Source organism: Monodon monoceros, unplaced genomic scaffold (genome assembly GCF_005190385.1).
Source record: "Monodon monoceros isolate NGI ecotype Baffin Bay Population unplaced genomic scaffold, NGI_Narwhal_1 Super_Scaffold_11, whole genome shotgun sequence".
Taxonomy (NCBI): Eukaryota; Metazoa; Chordata; class Mammalia; order Artiodactyla; family Monodontidae; genus Monodon; species Monodon monoceros.
The window spans coordinates 108,035,249-108,054,764 of NW_021703767.1; the positions used below are offsets into that span (position 1 = coordinate 108,035,249).

General features: G+C 38.4%; 1 protein-coding gene across 3 annotated transcripts in view; it reads right to left on the reverse strand.

Annotated features, from left to right (window-relative positions):
* GMPS (guanine monophosphate synthase) overlaps positions 1 to 19,516 on the reverse strand; it is a 100,230-nt gene that overhangs the window by 29,462 nt on the left and 51,252 nt on the right. For all 3 annotated transcript variants that reach the window (XM_029214649.1, XM_029214650.1, XM_029214651.1), the window contains exons 6-7: positions 7,665 to 7,858; positions 7,105 to 7,270 (exon numbers count right to left, since the gene is read on the reverse strand). In XM_029214649.1, the coding sequence (XP_029070482.1) occupies positions 7,105 to 7,270; positions 7,665 to 7,858 (360 nt within the window). The remainder of the gene's footprint in view (positions 1 to 7,104; positions 7,271 to 7,664; positions 7,859 to 19,516) is intronic.

Here is a 19,516-nt window from a genome sequence, read left to right on the forward strand (position 1 = left end):
GCCTGTGCAGCCCACTACTGCCACGGTCCAGGGATCCAGGGACAACTTCCCCAGGAGAATGCACGGCACGCCTCAGGCTGGAGCAACGTCATGCCGGCCACTGTCGCCGCAGGCTCGCCCCACACTCCGTACCCCTCCCTCCCTCCGGGCTGAGTGAGCCAGAGGCCCCCGAATCAGCGGCTCCATTAACCCTCTCCTGTATGAGTGAAGAACAGACACCCTCCGGCGACCTACACGCAGAGGCGGAGCCAAACCCAAAGCTGAACCCCGGGAGCTGTGCGAACAAAGAAGAGAAAGGGAAATCTCTCCCAGCAGCCTCAGGAGCAGCGGATTAAATCTCCACAATCAACTTGATGTACCCTGCATCTGTGAAATACCTGAATAGACAAAGAATCATCCCAAATTGAGGAGGTGGACATTGAGAGCAAGATTTATGATTTTTTCCCCTTGTTCAATTTTTGTGAGTGTGTATGTGTAGGCTTCTGTGTGAGATTTTGTCTGTATAGCTTTGCTTTCACCATCTGTCCTAGGATTCTATCTGTCCGTGTTTGTTATCTTTTTTACTTTTTAAATAATTTTTTTCTTAATAATAATTTTTTATTTTAATAACTTTATGTTATTTTACCTTACTTTATGTTATTTTCTTTTATCCCCTTCCTCCCTCCCTTCCTTCCTTCCTCCCTCCCTCCCTCCCTTCTTTCCTTTTCCTCCTTTTCTTCCTTTTTTTCTACTTTTTCTCCCTTTTATTCTGAGCCACGTGGATGAAAGGCTCTTGGTGCTGCAGCCTGGAGTCAATGCTGTGCCTCTGAGGTGGGAGAGCCAACTTCAGGACACTGATCCACAAGAGACCTCCCAGCTCCACATAATATCAAATGGCAAAAATCTACCAGAGATCTGCATCTCAGTGCGAAGACCCTGCTTCACTTAATGACCAGCAAGCTAGAGTGCTGGACACCCTATGCCAAACAACTGGCAAGACAGGAACACAACCCCACCCATTAGCAGAGAGGCTGCCTAAAATCATAAGTCCACAGACACCCCAAAACACACCACCAGACGTGGACCTGCCCACCAGAAAGACAAGATCCAGCCTCATCCACCAGAACACAGGCACTAGTCCCCTCCACCAGGAAACCTACACAACCCACTGAACCAACTTTAGCCACTGGGGACAGACACCAAAAACAACGGGACTCCGAACCTGCAGCCTGCAAAAAGAGACCCCAAACACAGTAAGATAAGCAAAATGAGAAGATAGAAAAACACACAGCTGATGAAGGAGCAAGATAAAAACCCACCAGACCTAACAAATGAAGAGGAAATAGGCAGTCTTCCTGAAAAAGAATTCAGAATAATGATAGTAAACATGATCCAAAATCTTGGAAACAGAATACAGAAAATGCAAGAAACATTTAAAAAGGACCTAGAAGAACTAAAGACGAAACAAACAATGATGAACAACACAATAAATGAAATTAAAAATTCTCTAGGGCTTCCCTGGTGGCGCAGTGGTTGACAGTTCACCTGGCGATGCAGGGGACGTGGGTTTGTATCCCGGTCCGGGAGGATCCCACATGCTGTGGAACGGCTGGGCCCGTGAGCCATGGCCGCTGGGCCTGCGCGTCCGGAGCCTGTGCTCTGCAGTGGGAAAAGCCACAGCAGTGAGAGGCCCGCATACCGCAAAAAAAACAAAACAAAAAGAAAACTCTAGAAGGGATCAATAGCAGAATAACTGAGGCAGAAGAATGGATAAGTGACCTGGACGATAAAGCAGTGGAAATAACTACTGCAGAGTAGATTAAAAAAAAAAGAATAAAAGGAACTGAGGACAGTCTCAGAGACCTCTGGGACAACATTAAATGCACCAACGTTCGAATTATAGGGATTCCAGAAGAAGAAGAGAAAAAAAAAGGGACTGAGAAAATATTTCAAGAGATGATAGTTGAAAACTTCCCTAATATGGGAAAGGAAATAGTTAATCAATTCCAGGAAGCACATAGAGTCCCATACAGGATAAATCCAAGGAGAAACATGCCAAGACACATATTAATCAAATTGTCAAAGGTTATATACAAAGAAAACATATTAAAAGCAGCAAGGGAAAAATAACACACAAGGGAATGCCCATAAGGTTAACAGCTGATCTTTCAACAGAAACTCTGCAAGCCAGAAGGGAGTGGCAGGACATATTTAAAGTGATGAAAGAGTAAAACCTACAACCAAGATTACTCTACCCAGCAAGGATCTCATTCAGATTTGATGGAGATATTAAAACCTTTACAGACAAGCAAAAGCTGAGAGAGTTCAGCACCACCAAACCAGCTTTAAAACAAATGCTAAAGGATCTTCTCTAGGCAAGAAACACAAGAGAAGGAAAAGACCTACAATAACAAACCCAAAACAATTAAGAAAATGAGAATAGGGATGTACATATCGATAATTACCTTAAATGTAAATGGATTAAATGCTCCCACCAAAAGACACAGACGGGCTGAATGGATACAAAAACAAGACCCATATATATGCTGTATACAAGAGACCGACTTCAGACCTAGAGACACATACAGACTGAAAGTGAGGGGATGGAAAAAGATATTCCATGCAAATTGAAACCAAAAGAATGCCAGAGTAGCAATTCACATATCAGACAAAATAGACTTTAAAATAAAGACTATTAGAAGAGACAAAGAAGGACACTAAATAATACTCAAGGGATAGATCGAAGAAGATATAACAATTGTAAATATTTATGCACCCAACATAGGAGCACCTCAATACATAAGGCAAATACTAACAGCCATAAAAGGGGAAACTGCGGCTTCCCTGGTGGTGCAGTGGTTCAGAGTCTGCCTGCCGATGCAGGGGACACAGGTTCGTGCCCCGGTCCCGGAAGATCCCACATGCCGCAGAGCGGCTAGGCCCGTGAGCCATGGCCGCTGAGCCTGCGTGTCCGGAGCCTGTGCTTCGCAACAGGAGAGGCCACAACAGTGAGAGGCCCGCATATGGAAAAAAAAAAAAAAAAAAAAATCTTCCAACAAACAGACACCCAGGACCAGATGTCTTCACAGGCGAATTCTTTCAAACATTTAGAGAGGAGCTAACACCTATCCTTCTCAAACTCTTCCAAAATATAGCAGAGGGAGGAACACTCTCAATCTCATTCTACATGGCCACCATCACCCTGATACCAAAACCAGACAAGGATGTCACAAACAAAAACTAGAGGTCAATATCTCTGATGAACATAGATGCAAAAATCCTCAAAAAATACTAGCAAACAGAATCCAACAGCACATTAAATGGATCATACACCATGATCAAGTGGGGTTTATTCCAGGAATGCAAGGATTCTTCAATATACGCAAATCAATCAATGTGAGATACCATGTTAACAAATTGCAGGAGAAACACCATATGGTCTTCCTCAATAGATGCAGAGAAAGCTTTCGACAAAATTCAACACCCATTTATGATAAAAACACTGCAGAAAGTAGGCACAGAGGGAACTTTCCTCAACATAATAGAGGCCATATATGACAAACCCACAGCCAACATAGTCCTCAATGGTGAAAAACTGAAACCATTTCCACTAAGATCAGGAACAAGGCAAGGTTGCCCGCTCTCACTCCTCTTATTCAACGTAGTTTTGGAAGTTTTAGCCACAGCAAAAAGAGAAGAAAAGGAAATAAAAGGAATCCAAACCGGAAAAGAAGAAGTAAAGCTGTCACTCTTTGCAGATGACATGATACTATACATAGAGAATCCTAAAGATGCTACCAGAAAACTACTAGAGCTAATCAATGAATTCAGTAAAGTAGCAGGATACAAAATTAATGCACAGAAATCTCTTGCATTCCTATACACTAATGATGAAAAATCTGAAAGTGAAATCAAGAAAACACTCCTATTTACCATTGCAACAAATAGAATAAAATATCTAGGAATAAACCTACCTAAGTAGACTAAAGACCTATATTCAGACAATTATAAGACACTGATGAAAGAAATTAAAAATTATATAGAAACAGATGGAGAGATATACCATGTTCTTGGATTGGAAGAACCAACATTGTGAAAATGACTCTACTACCCAACGCAATCTACAGAATCAGTGCAATCCCTATCAAACTCCCAATGGCAATTTTCACAGAATTTGAACAAAAAATATCACAATTATGTATGAAAACACAGAAGACCCCGAATAGCCAAAGCAATTTTGAGAACGAAAAAAGGAGCTGGAGGAATTCAGGCTCCCTGACTTCAGACTACACTACAAAGCTACAGTAATCAAGACAGTATGGTACAGGCACAAAAACAGAAAGATAGATCAGTGGAACAGGATAGAAAGCCCAGAGATAAACCCACACACATATGGTCACCTTATCTTTGATAAAGGAGGCAGGAATGTACAGTGGAGAAAGGACAGCCTCTTCATAAGTGGTGCTGGGAAAACTGGATAGGTACACGTAAAAGTATGAGATTAGATCAGTCCCTAACACCATACACAAAAATAAGCTCAAAATGGATTAAAGACCTAAATGTACGGCCAGAAACTATCAAACTCTTAGAGGAAAACATAGGCAGGACACTCTATGACATAAATCACAGCAAGATCCTTTTTGACCCACCTCCTAGAGAAATGGAAATAAAAACAAAAATAAACAAATGGGACCTAATGAAACTTCAAAGCTTTTGCACAGCAAAGGAAACCATAAACAAGACCAAAAGACAACCCTCAGAATGGGAGAAAATATTTGCAAATGACACAACTGACAAAGGATTCATCTCCAAAATTTATAAGCAGCTCATGCAGCTCAATAACAAAAAAACAAACAACCCAATCCAAAAATGGGCAGAAGAGCTAAATAGACATTTCTCCGAAGAACATATACAGACTGCCAACAAACACATGAAAGAATGCTCAACATCATTAATCATTAGAGAAATGCAAATCAAAACTACAATGAGATATCATCTCACACCGGTCAGAATGGCCATCATCAAAAAGTCTAGAAACAATAAATGCTGGAGAGGGTGTGGAGAAAAGGGAACACTCTTGCACTGCTGGTGGGAATGTGAATTGGTACAGCCACTATGGAGAACAGTATGGAGGTTCCTTAAGAACTACAAATAGAACTACCATATGACCCAGTAATCCCACTATTGGGCATATACCCTCAGAAAACCATAATTCAAGAAGAGTCATGTACCAAAATGTTCATTGCAGCTCTATTTACAATAGCCAGGAGATGGAAACAACCTAAGTGTCCATCATCGGATGAATGGATACACAAAATGTGGCACATATATAGAATGGAATATTACTCAGCCATAAAAAGAAATGAAATTGAGCTATTTGTAATGAGGTGGATGGACCTAGAGTCTGTCATACAGAATGAACTAAGTCCGAAAGGCAAAGACAAATACCGTATGCTAACCCATATATATGGAATTTTAAAAAAATGTCATGAAAAACCTAGGGGTAAGACAGGAATAAAGACAGAGACCTACTAGAGAATGGACTTGAGGATATGGGGAGGGGGAAGGGTATTCTGTGACAAAGTGATAGAGTGCCATGGACATATATACACTACCAAACGTAAAACAGATAGCTAGTGGGAAGCAGCCACATAGCACAGGTAGATCAGCTCGGTGCTTTGTGACCACCTAGAGGGGTGGGATAGGGAGGGTGGGAGGGTGGCAGACACAAGAGGGAAGAAATATGGGAACATATGTACATGTTTAACTGTTTCACTTTGTTATAAAGCAGAAACTAACACACCATTTTAAAGCAATTATACTCCAATAAAGATGTATTAAAAAAAAAATAACAAATCAGGCATTTTTTAAAATCACTAGTTAATACTACCACGGCTAACACAAACTATACACAGAAACACTGCAAATCACAAATATAGCACCAAACCCAGACTAAATGTATCCCCAACTCAACGTTTTCTTAGTATAATCCCAAAATGCCTGCAGCCACTACAAACCCACCCAAAAGAGAGCAAGTTAGAGTGGAAAGAAAAAGTAATCTAAATTAACAGCCAATTGACAAATAACACTAAATATTTTCTGGAAGAATGTACATAAAACATTATCCCAGAAAATTCTGAGAAAGTATAGTAATGAAAGGACATAAATCCAACCATAGATTAAAATGTACTATGAAACTGTCATGATTAAAACAGTTTGGTACTATTTTACATACTGGAGTTAATTTATGAGAAATTACATTGAGGCAACTAGCTAATGCTTTGGAAGAAAAGAAAAAAACCTTAATAGCCCCTAATTCCTTATATAATCAATATAAATAAATAAATAAATAAAATAAATTAACGGCAAATTATTAAAATATCTTACTTGCAAATTGCATAAAAATTGTAACTAACTATGAGAAGACACTACTAGGTTCCTTCCCCAGAGTTTGGTAAAGGCTTGGCTAGTGAGCAGTACTGAAATTTAAGCTTCATTAGCTTAACAGACAAAATCTGCATAATCCATCTGCTTTTCACTTTCCAACATTTTGCTGAAACCATCAGACTGCTGTTACCTCCTCCCTATTCCTCATTCTTCTGGCGTTATACTTGTTTTATGCCTGTACTGTTATTTTAGTGACGTTTCCAAAGGAGAAAGAAGTAGACTCATCTTTACTTCATGTTTAACTACAACTCTTCATTTTATACTCAACCTTTTGGCATCAATTCCACTTAAATCAATAATATGTAGTTTATGTCATTAAACTACTGACTTAATTTCATTATAGCTATTGCTTACATCTTGTTTTTTTTAAAGTATAACAGATATCCACAAATGTAAAAGCAGTTAAGGCCTAAGAAGGTGAACAGAAAGAACAGAATAGTAGCTGGAAAAAGGTAACTTACTGATCTATATATAACATTAGGAGTAATCAAGTTTCCAAATTTATACTGTGACCCCTCTTGAACCAAAAGTAATTACAAGGTAAAAATAAAAAACATTTTCAACCATAAGCTTAGTGGGAAAACAGTACTTAGTTAAGGCAGTGTGCTCACTTCATCATACGCTAGATTTGATTAAACAAGTTCTGACATGTAAATTAACTTTTCTGGAGTTCAATACCTTTGACTTGAATTCCAAGCTTTTTGAGGGCCTCTTCAACAGACTGACTTTCTCGTTTTCTCATAAAGCCATTATCAATGTGCACAGCAATGACTTGCTCTTGGTTCAAAGCACGATTCAACAAAGCTGTACAAACTGTTGAGTCTACTCCACCACTGAGCAAAACCTACAGGGTGAAATGAAAAGTCAAACTGAGTAGAATAAGGAAAAAGAAGCTAAGTTATCAGCTTAAATCACTACCTAAAAACACTGTTTGGGGAATTCCCTGGCGGTCCAGTGGTAAGGACTCCATGCTTACTGCCAAGGACCCAGGTTCAATCCCTGGTCGGGGAACTAAAATTCCACAAGCTGTGCAGCACAGCCAAAAAAAACAAAACAAAAACAAAAAAACACTGTCTGTACGAAAGGTATGTATGGTAACTGAAAGAACACACTGAAACAGTGCAACTCAAAAGCACATAATCACCCAGTCAAAATTTAAGGGCTATGCTGAGTAAGCTAACTCTGAGTCCTAATATCACTGACATAAATTTATAGACTTTCAAATATAAATTGCTTACCAAAACTTTTGATGTGCCGACTCTCTCTTTGATCTCTCGAATGCATTCAAGTTCTCTGTTCTGCACAGTGAAGGTCCCACTGCACCCAGCTATGTCGAAGAGGAAATTTTTCAGTATTACTTTCCCATTTTCTGTAAGGCCAACTTCAGGGTGGAACTGGGCTCCATATAATTTTTTAGATTCATTTGCTATACCTTTATAGGGAAAATAATCATAAATTAAAATTTTTTCCTATTGAACAGATTCAACCAGAACCCACAGTAATTCCTCACAATTTCTTCCTCCATAAACGTGGAAACTGATACAAATTAGTGGATTTTTAGCTATGGGGGAAAAAAATACAAATAAAAACTACATTGCCATGGTACAGCTTTATAAAGGTCTTTCCTTATACAGCAATTAATGAACTACATGACCTTGAAATAAGTCCTACAGAGATAATTCACAGTACCCTCAGTTCTCTACCTAGGTTACTGCAATTGTCTTATCTATTTAATGCAGTGATAACTCGATTTTAGATCTCAGTCCCATATGCCTTCACATGCAATGTGCAGGTACCAATTTTCTATATTAGAAAATCCTCATACATTAAACCTATCAGAATATTCTAAATGTTTCTTTCTTGGGTACTATTAACCAAATATAACTTCATTGACTTGATTAATGTGTTTCTGACACTTTATCATCTATAAAGCAGCAGATATTAGACTAAATGTTTTACATAGACATGTACTACCCCATATCTATGGCTCTGAGATATTATTCCAGGGTTTCAACATCTGATAATCAGTGTTATATACCACATTAACAAAATGAGGGATAAAAATAATATGGTCATCTCAACAGATACAGAAAAAGCAAAAGATAAAATTCAACATCATACATGATAAAAACTCTCAACAAACTGGTAGAGAAGGAACGTACCTCAACATAATAAAGGCCATATACAAGTCCACAATTAACATACTCAGTGGTGAAAAGCTTTTCCTCTAAGATCAGAAACAAAACAAGAATTCAACAAAGTATTGGACATCCTAGCCAGACCAGTCAGGCTAGAAAAAAGAAATAAAATCATCCAAATTGAAAACGAAGAAGTAAAACTGTCTCTATTTGCAGATGCCACAACACTGTCTCTAGGAAACCCTAGAGATTCTAACAAAATGCTGTTAGAACTAATAAATTATTTCAGCAAGCTTGCAGAAAAGAAAACCAACCTACAGAAATCAATTGTGTGTGTACTAACAACAAACTGTCAGCAGGAAAAATTAAGAAAACATTGCCATCAACAAAAAGAATAAAACACTTAGGAATAAATTTAACCAAAAAGGTCAAAGATCTGTACACTGAACATTGTAAGACCTTGATGAAAGAAACTGAGGAAGGAACAAATAAAAAGATATTCCATGTTCATGGATTAGAAGAATTACTACTATTAAAATGTCAATTCTCACCAAAGTAATCTACAGATTCAATTCAATCTCTATCAAAAGTGGCAAAGTATAAAAATGGTGACCTAGGGACTGGGGGACGAGGGGAATAGGGAGAGGTTGGTTAAAGAGTACAAATTCTTGGGTTTAAGATGAATAAGGTCTGAGGATCTAATGTATAATATGGTGACTATAGCTGATAGCAAATTTCAGTGATCCAATACAGTGTTAAGAGAGTAGAAATTAAATGTTCTCACCAAAAAAAAGTAAATACAGTTGGCCCTTGAACAATGCAAGGTTTAGGGTTACCTACCCTTTGTGCAATCAAAAATCTGCATATAACTTTACAGTCAGCCCTCTGGATCTGCAATTCCACATCCACAGTTTCAACCAACCACACATCACATAGTACTGAAGGAAATATTTAGCAAAAAAAAATCCACGTATAAGTTGACCCACACAGTTCAAAACCGTGTTTTTCAAGGATCAACTGTATGTGAGCCGATGGATGGGTTAATTAACTCAGAGGGGAAAAAACCTTTCACAATGTATATCAAATCATCACATTGTACCCTTTAAATATGTTACAGTTTTGTCAAATATACCTCAATAAAGCTGGAAAACTTAAATTTTAAAAAAAGTTGGGAGAAAAAAACCCACCAACCTAAAATTCTGTGTCCTGAGAAACTACCCTTCAAAAATGCAAGAAAAATAAAAAACTTGCTCAAATGATCAAAAATTGAGGCCATTTGTTGCCAGGAGGCTACCTTGCAAGAAATATTGAAAGAAGTTCTTTAGGAAGATTGGTTCAAGATTGTGGAGCAGGGCTTCCCTGGTGGCGCAGTGGTTGAGAGTCCGCCTGCCGATGCAGGGGACGTGGGTTTGTGCCCTGGTCCAGGAAGACCCCACATGCCGTGGAGTGGCTGGCCCCGTGAGCCATAGCTGCTGAGCCTGCGCGTCCAGAACCTGTGCTCCGCAACGGGAGAGGTCACAACAGTGAGAGGCCCGTGTACCACAAAAACAAAACAAAACAAAACAAACAAACAAAAAAGATGGTGGAGCAGAAGGATGTGCACTCACTCCCTCTTGCAAGAGCACTGGAATCACAACTAACTGCTGAACAATAATTGAAAGGAAGACACTGGAACTCATCAAATAAGATACCCCACATCCAAAGGAAAAGGAGAAGCCACAATGAGATGGTAGGAGGGGCGCAATCACAATTAAATCAAATCCCATAACTGCAAGGTGGGTGACTCACAAACTGGAGGACAATTACACCACAGAAGTCCACCCACTGGAGTGAAGGTTCTGAGCCCCACGTCAGGCTTCCCAACCTGGGGGTATGGCAATGGGAGGAGGAATTCCTAGAGAATCAGACTTTGAAGGCTAGCGTGATTTGACTGCAGGACTTTGACAGGACTGGAAGAAACAAGAGACTCCACTCTTGGAGGGCACACACTAAGTAGTGTGCACGTCGGGACCCAGGGGAAGGAGCAGTGACCCACAGGAGACTGAACCAGACCTACCTACTAGTGTTGGAAGGTCTCCTGCAGAGGTGGGGGGTGGCTGTGGCTCACCATAGGCACAAGGACACTGACAACAGAAGCTCTGGGAAGTATTCCTTGGCTTGAGCCCTCCCAGAGTCTGCCATTAGCCCCACCAAAGAGCCAGGTAGGCTCCAGTGCTCGGTCAACTCAGGCCAAAAAACCAACAGGGAGGGAACTCAGCCCCACTCATCAGCAGACAAGCAGATTACAGTTTTACTGAGCTATGCCCAACAGAGCAATACAGAGCTCTACCCATCACCGGTGCATCCCATCAGGAAGCTTGCACAAGACACTTAGACAGCCTCATCCACCAAAGGGCAGACAGCAGAAGCAAGAAGATCTACAATTCTGCAGCCTGTGGAAGGAAAACCACATTCACAGAAAGATAGATTGGATGAAAAGGCAAATGACTTTGTACCAGATGAAGGAACAACATAAAACCCCAGAAAAACAACTAAATGGAGACAGGCAACCTTCCAGAAGAGGAATTCAGAATAATGATAGTGAAGATGATCCAGAACCTCGGAAAATGAATGGAGGCAAAAATCGAGAAGATCCAAAAATGTTTAACTAAGACCTAGAAGAATTATAGAACAAACACCTAGAAGAATTAAAGAACAAAGAAACAGATATGAACAATACAATAACTGAAATGAAAGATACACGAGAAGGAAACAACAGCAGAATAACTGAGGTCGAAGAACGGATAAGTGACCTGGAAGAGAGAATGGTGGAATTCACTGCCGCAGAACAGAATAAAGAAAAAAGAATGAAAAGAAATGAAGACAGCCTAAGAGACCTCTGGAACAACATTAAACACAACAACATTTGCATTACAGGGGTCCCAGAAGGAGAACAGAGAGAGAAAGGACCCAAGAAAATATTTGAAGAGATTATACTTGAAAACTTCCCTAACATGGGAAAGGAAATAGCCATCCAAATCCAGGAAGAGCACAGAGTCCCAGGCAGGAGAAATCCAAGGAGAAACAAGCCAAGACACATAATCAATTTGAGAAAAATTAAAGACAAAGAAAAATTATTGAAAGCAACAAGGGAAAAACAACAAAGAACATACAAGGGAACTCCCATAAGGTTAAGAGCTGATTTCTCAGCAGAAACTCTACAAGCCAGAAGGGAGTGGCAGGACATGTTTAAAGTGATGAAAGGGAAGAACCTACAATCAAGATTACTCTAGCCAGCAAGGATCTCATTCAGATTCGACAGAGAAATCAAAAGCTTTACAGACAAGCAAAAGCTAAGAGAATTCAGCACCACCAAAGCAGCTCTACAACAAATGCTAAAGGAACTTTCTCTAAGTGGGAAACATAAGAGAAGAAAAGGACCTACAAAAGCAAACCCAAAACAATTAAGAAAAGGTTAATAGGAACATATCGATAATTACCTTAAATGTGAATGGATTAAATGCTCCAACCAAAGGACACAGGCTCGCTGAATGGATACAAGAGCAAGACCCATATATATACTGTCTACAAGAGACTCACATCAGACCTACAGACACATACAGACTGAAAGTGAGGGGATGGAAAAAGATATTCCATGCAAATGGAAATAAAAAGAAAGCTGGAGCAGAAATTCTCATATCAGACAAAAGACTTTAAAATAAAGACTATTACAAGAGACAAGGAAGGATGATCAAGGGGGGATCAATCCAAGAAGAAAATATAACCATTATAAATCTATAGGCACCCAACATAGTAGCACCCCAATACGTAAGGTTATAAAGCTATAAAAGAAGAAATCCACAGTAACACAATAGTGGGGGACTTTAACAACTCACTTACACGAATAGACATATCATCCAGACAGAAAATTAACAAGGAAACACAAGCTTTAAATGACACAATAGACAAGATAGAGTTAATTGATATTTATAGGACATTCTATCCAAAAACAGCAGATTACACTTTCTTCTCATTTGCACATGGAACATTCTCCAGGATATATCACATCTTGGGTCACAAATCGAGCCTTGGTAAATTTAAGAAAATTGAAATCATATCAACATCTTTTCCAAGCACAATGCTATGAGAGTAGAAATGAATTACAGGGGAAAAAAAACCATAAAAAACACAAACATGTGGAGACTAAACAATAAGTTACTAAATAACCAAGAGATCACTTAAGAAATCAAAGAGGAAATACAAAAATACCTAGAGACAAGTGACAACGAAAACACAATGATCCAAAACCTATGGGATGCAGCAAAAGCAGTGCTAAGAGGGAAGTTTATACCAATACAATCCTATCTCAAGAAACAAGAAAAATCTCAAATAAGCAATCTAACCTTACACCTAAAGGAACTAGAGAAAGAAGAACAAACAAAACACAAAGTTCGTAGAAGGAAAGAAATCATAAAGATCAGAGTATAAATAAATGAAATAGAAACAAAGAATACAATAGCAAGATCAGTAAAACTAAAAGCTGGTTTTTTAAGAAGATAAACAAAGTTGATAAACCATTGGCCAGACTCATCAAGAAAAAGGAGAGGACTCAAATCAATAAAATTAGAAATGAAAATGGAGAAGTTACAACAGTCACCGCAGAAATACAAAGCATCCTAAAAGTCTACTACAAGCAATTCCATACCAATAAAATGGACAACCTGAAAGAAATGGATATAACCTTCCAAGACTGAACCAGGAAGAAATAGAAAATATGAACAGACCAATCACAAGTAATGAAATTGAAACTGTGATTAAAAATCTTCCAGCAAAGAAGAGTCCAGGTCCAGATGGCTTCACAGGTGAATCCTACCAAACATTTAGAGAAGAGCTAACACCCATCCTTCTCAAACTCTTCCAAAAAATTGCAGAGGAAGGAACACTCCCAAACTCATTGTATGAGGCCGCCATCACCCTGATACCGAAACCAGACAAAGATACTACAAAAAAAGAAAATTACAGACCAATATCAATGATGAATACTGATGCAAAAATCCTCAACAAAATACTAGCAAACAGAATCCAACAACACATTAAAAGGATAATACACCCATGATCAAGTGGGATTTATCCCAGGGATGCAAGGATTCTTCAATATATGCATATCAATCAATGTGATACACCATATTAACAAACTGAAGAATAAAAATCATATGATCATTTCAATAGATGCAGAAAAAGCTTTTGACAAAATTCAACACCCATATATGATAAAAACTATCCAGAAAGTGGGCATAGAGGGAACCTACCTCAACATAATAAAAGCCATATATGACAAACGCACAGCAAACATCATTCTCAATGGTGAAAAAATGAAAGCATTTCCTCTAAGATCAGGAACACGAGAAGGATATCCACTCTCGCCACTATTATTCAACATAGTTTTGGAAGTCCTAGCCATGGCAATCAGAGAAGAAAAAGAAATAAAAGGAATACAAATTGGAAAAGAAGAAATAAAACTGCCAGTGTTTGCAAATAACACACTATACATAGAGAATCCTAGAGATGGCAGCAGAAAACTAGTAGAGCTAATGAATGAATCTGGTAAAGTTGCAGGATGCAAAATTAATGCACAGAGATCTCTTGCATTCCTATAAACTAACAACAAAAGATCAGAAAGAGAAATTAAGGAAACAATCCCATTCACCACTGCAACAAAAAGAATAAAATACCTAGGAATAACCCTGCCTAAGGAGTTAAGAGACCTGTACTCTGAAAACTATAAGACACTGATGAAAGAAATCAAAGATGACACAAACACATGCAGAGATATACCATGTTCTTGGTATGGAAGAATCAGTATTGTGAAAAGGACTGTACTACCCAAGGCAATCTACAGGTTCAATGCAATTCCTATCAAATTACCAGTGGCATTTTTTACAGAACTAGAACAATAAAACTTAAAATTCGGAGACACAAAAGACCCCGAATAGCCAAAGCAGTCTTGAGGGAAAAAAACGGAGCTGGAGAATCACAATCCCTGACTTCAGACTATACTACAAAGCTACAGTAATCAAGACAATATGGTACTGGCATAAAAACAGAAATATAGATCAATGGAACAGGACAGAAAACCCAGGGATAAACCCACGCATATATGGTCACCTTATCTTTGATAAAGGAGGCAAGAATATACAATGGAGAAAAGACAGCCTCTTCAATAAGTGGTGCTGGGAAAACAGGACAGCTACATGTAAAAGAATGTAATTAGGGCTTCCCTGGTGGCGCAGTGGTTGAGAGTCTGCCTGCCGATGCAGGGGACATAGGTTCGTGCCCTGGTCCGGGAAGATCCCACATGCCGCAGAGCGGCTAGGCCTGTGAGCCATGGCCGCTGAGCCTGTGCGTCCGGAGCCTGTGCTCCACAATGGGAGAGGCCACAACAGTGAGAGGCCCGCATATCAGGAAAAAAAAAAAAAAAAAAAATGAAATTAGAACACTCCCTAACTCCATACACAAAAATAAACTCAAAATGGATTAGAGGCCTAAATGTAAGATGGGACACTATAAAACTCGTAGAGGAAAACATAAGAAGAACACTGTTTGACATAAATCACAGCAATGACTTTTTTGACCCACCTCCTAGAGTAATGGAAATAAAAACAAAAATAAACAAATGGGACCTAATGAAACTTAAAAGCTTTTGCACAACAAAGGAAACTATAAACAAGACAAAAAGACAATCTTCAGAATGGGAGAAAATATTTGCAAATGAATCAACAGACAAAGGATTAATCTCCAAAATATATAAACAGCTCATGCAGCTCAATAGTAAAAAAAACAAACAACCCAATTAAAAAATGGGCAGAAGACCTAAATAGACATTTCTCCAAAGAAGACATGCAGATGGCCAAGAGGCTCATGAAAAGCTGCTCAACACCACTAATTATTAGAGAAATGCAAATCAAAACTACAATGAGATATCACCTCACACCAGTTAGAATGGGCATCATCAGAAAATTTACAAACAGCAAATGGTGGAGAGGGTGTGGAGATAAGGGATCCCTCTTGCACTGTTGGTGGGAATGTAAACTGATACAGCCACTATGGAGAACAGTATGGAGGTTCCTTAAAAAACTAAAAATAGAACTACTGTATGACCCAGCAATCCCACTACTGGTCACATACCCAGAGAAAACCATAATTCAAAAAGACACATGCACCCCAATGTTCATTGCAGCACTCTTTACAATAGCCAGGTCATGGAAGCAACCTAAATACCTATCGACAGACAAATGGATAAAGAAGATGTGGTACATATATACAATGGAACACTCAGCCATAAAAAGGAATGAAATTGGGTCGTTTGTAGAGATGTGGATGGATGTAGAGACTGTCATACAGAGTGAAGTCAGAAAGAGAAAAACAAGTATTGTATAATAATGCATATATGTGCAACCTAGAAAAATGGTACCAAGGAATTGGTTTGCATGGCGGAAATAAAGACACAGATGTGGGCTTCCCTGGTGGCGCAGTGGTTGGGAGTCCGCCTGCCGCTGCAGGGGACGTGGGTTCGTGCCCCGGTCCGGGAGGGTCCCATGTGCTGCGGAGCAGCTGGGCCCGTGAGCCATGGCCGCTGGGCCTGCGTGTCCGGAGCCTGTGCTCCGTGGCGGTGAGAGGCCTGCGTACCGCAAAAAAACAAAACAAACAAACAAACATTAAAAAAGACACAGATGTAGAGAACCAACGTATTGACACCAAGGGGGGAAAATGGTGGTGGGGGGGATGAATTGGGAGATTGCGATTGACATGTATACACTAATATGCATAAAACAGATAACTAATAAGAGCCTGCTGTATAAAAAAAATAAACAAAATAAAATTCAAAAACAAAGTTCTTTAGAGAGAAGGAAAATGATAAAGATCAGAAACTTGGATCTACATAAAAAAGAGCATCAGAGCAGGAGTAAAGGTAAAATTAAAATTTTCTTCTTCCTAATTGATGTAATAGATAACTGTATTCAGAATAATAGCAACAGTGATACAATTATGTATGCTTATAGATAGATATGCTTATTCATGCTTACTTATAAGTGAAATGAACTGACAGCAATGTACAAGGGATGAGAGGAAAGAATTAGGTTTATTTTGTTATTATAAGGTACACTACTTGTGAAGTGGTACAGTGTTATTTCAAAGAGAATTTGGGTTAGTTGTAAATGTATATTGTAAAATCTAGGGCAACTTTTTCTTAAAAAAGTAAAAAAAAGAAACAGAACTGATACGCAGAAAAGAGAAAATGGGATCACATAAAATGCTCAATTAAAACCACAAAAGGCAGAAAAAGAACAGAAGATAAAAATATGAACAAAGAACAAGGACAACAAATAAACAGTAACAGATATGGTAGATATTAATCCAACACTATCAATAATCACTTTAAACTCCAATAGTCTAAATGCATCAATTAAAAGACAGAGGTTAAAAAAAAAAAAAAAAAGACAGAGGTTGTCATAGTGGATCAAGAAGAAAACCTAACTATATATGTTGTCTACAAGAAATCCACTTTAAAGACACAGATCAAAAGTAAATGGATGGAGAATGATATATCATGATAACACTAATTATAAGATAGCATGAGTAGATACATTAATGTCAAACAGAGCAGACTTCAGCCAAGAAAAGTTATCAGGGTTAAAGAGGAGCATATATATAATGATAAAGGGGTTCATTCCTAAAAAAGACATAATAATCCTTAATGCGTATGCACCTAACAGGAAAGCATCAAAATAGATGAGGCAAAAACTGATATAATTATAGGGAGAAATACATGAATCAACTACTGTAGTTAAGATACTTCAACATCCTTCTGTCAGAAATAGAGCCAATTACCGTAATCCATCACATCAATAGGCTAAAGAAGAAAAATTACATGATCACATCAATAGATGCAGAAAAAGCATATGAAATATATCCAAATGCCCATTCATGATTAAAACTCTCAGGAGACTAGAAATAGAGGGGGACATCAATTTGATAAAGACTATCTTCTACAGCCTACAGCTAAGATCATACCTAACCATGAGAAACTCAAAACTTTCCCACTATGATCAAGAACAAAGTAAGGATGTTCCCTCTCACCATTGCTTTTCGACATCATAATAAAAGTCCTAGCTAATGCCATAGGACAAGAAAAGGAAATAGAACTAATAAATGATTACAACAAAGTTGCCGGATACAAGGTTAACACACAAGAGTTCATTGCCTTTCCATATACTAGCAATGAACAAGTGGAATTTAAATTAAAAATACAATACAATTAACATTAGCATGTCCCCCCCCAATGAAATACTTTGGTATAAATCTAACAAAATATGTACAAGATCTATATGAGAACCAATCACTCCTAAGCACTTCTACCTCTACCACCCGGTTCCTTAGTCTCCTTTCCTGATTACTACCATAGATTTCTGGCTGGTCTTTGCTTCTACATTTAACGGTCTCTTTTCTCCTCACTGTAGCCAGGGTAATCCTGAAATCAGATTGTGTCTCTCTCTCCTTTGCTCAAAACTCCACTTCACTATGAGTAAAGCCAACATTTTCACAGTGGCCTCAAAAGTCCTGGTGTTCTGGTTCCCAACAACCTCTCTGACCTCATCTTCTACCACACACTCCATGCTTACTCTGCTGTAACCATGTGGCTTCCTTGCTGTTCCTTAAATAAGGTCCCATCCCAGGAACTCTGTACTGCTATTTACTCTTTCCCTAAATATCCAAAAGGGTCAGCACTTACTTCCTCCATGTCTCATATCATCTAATAGGAACACCATCTCCATCTCTGAATACCCTATCTAAAACAGTAACAGTCCTAACCACACATTCCACAACACTCTTCTCTTCTATTTATTTTTTCAGTACATTTAAACATGTCCAACACCCGACTTATTTTGTATTTATCTGTGTTCTGTCTGTTCCACCTCTCCCCCATCTCCGCCCTCACCAACTATAACATTAAACAGAGGTTTTGTCCATTCTGTTCACTGGCACCTAGAACCGTGCCCGGCACATGTGGGTACTCAGATATTTGTTGAATGAATTAAAATACATAAGCTCATCTACCACTATTGATCTCATATACGAAATAAAAACCCGTCAATATAAAAACCATTCCTGATAATTCCTATGCTAATACATTAATCTGTTAAGTAACTGCAGGTAGAATACTCAATTCAATTTATCCATTACGAATTTTTTTTTCAACTTTTTAGGTGTAGCATATCAAACAAGAACTTTATTGATAACCCCACTTTTTGCTTTTGCAGATATCCAGGATTACCGGTGATTATTTACATTACAATTACTCAAGTAAGCAAGTAAAAGAAAAAAAAATCACAAATTGCCAGAAAATTAACTCCTCTTCCTCAAAAAAACAGAGAACAAAAAATGGTTTAGAGCATGCGTTGGCAAACTTCCTACAAAGGGCTAGACAGTGTAAGCTTTAAGCTTGGTGGGACACATACATATAGTCCCTGTTGTTTATTATAACCCTTTAATAATGTAAAAATCATTCTTAGTTTCTAAACATACAAAAACAGGCTACAGGCTGGATTTGACCCACAGGTAATAGTCTGCCAACTCTAGTTCAGAGAAATGCCCTGAATGCTTAGTCTGGTGTTTTATAGCATCCAAGATACATGCCTATATATACCTAAGAAAAGCATAAAAAAAGGACAATTATGAATACAGCATGCTGGAGAGGTAAATAGTTCTCAAATTTTTCCTGAGTTGTAATAGCTGTATTTTATATCTGGAAAACATATTAGAATAAATATTTTTAAAAGTATTTCAGAGCAAACTAGTAAGTGACTTCTAGATAATCCTTCTAATATTAAATACCCTTCATAAATTAATGGTTGACCCTATGACATTTACAATATCTTTAAAAAAATAAGAAACATCAAAAACAGTACCTCATA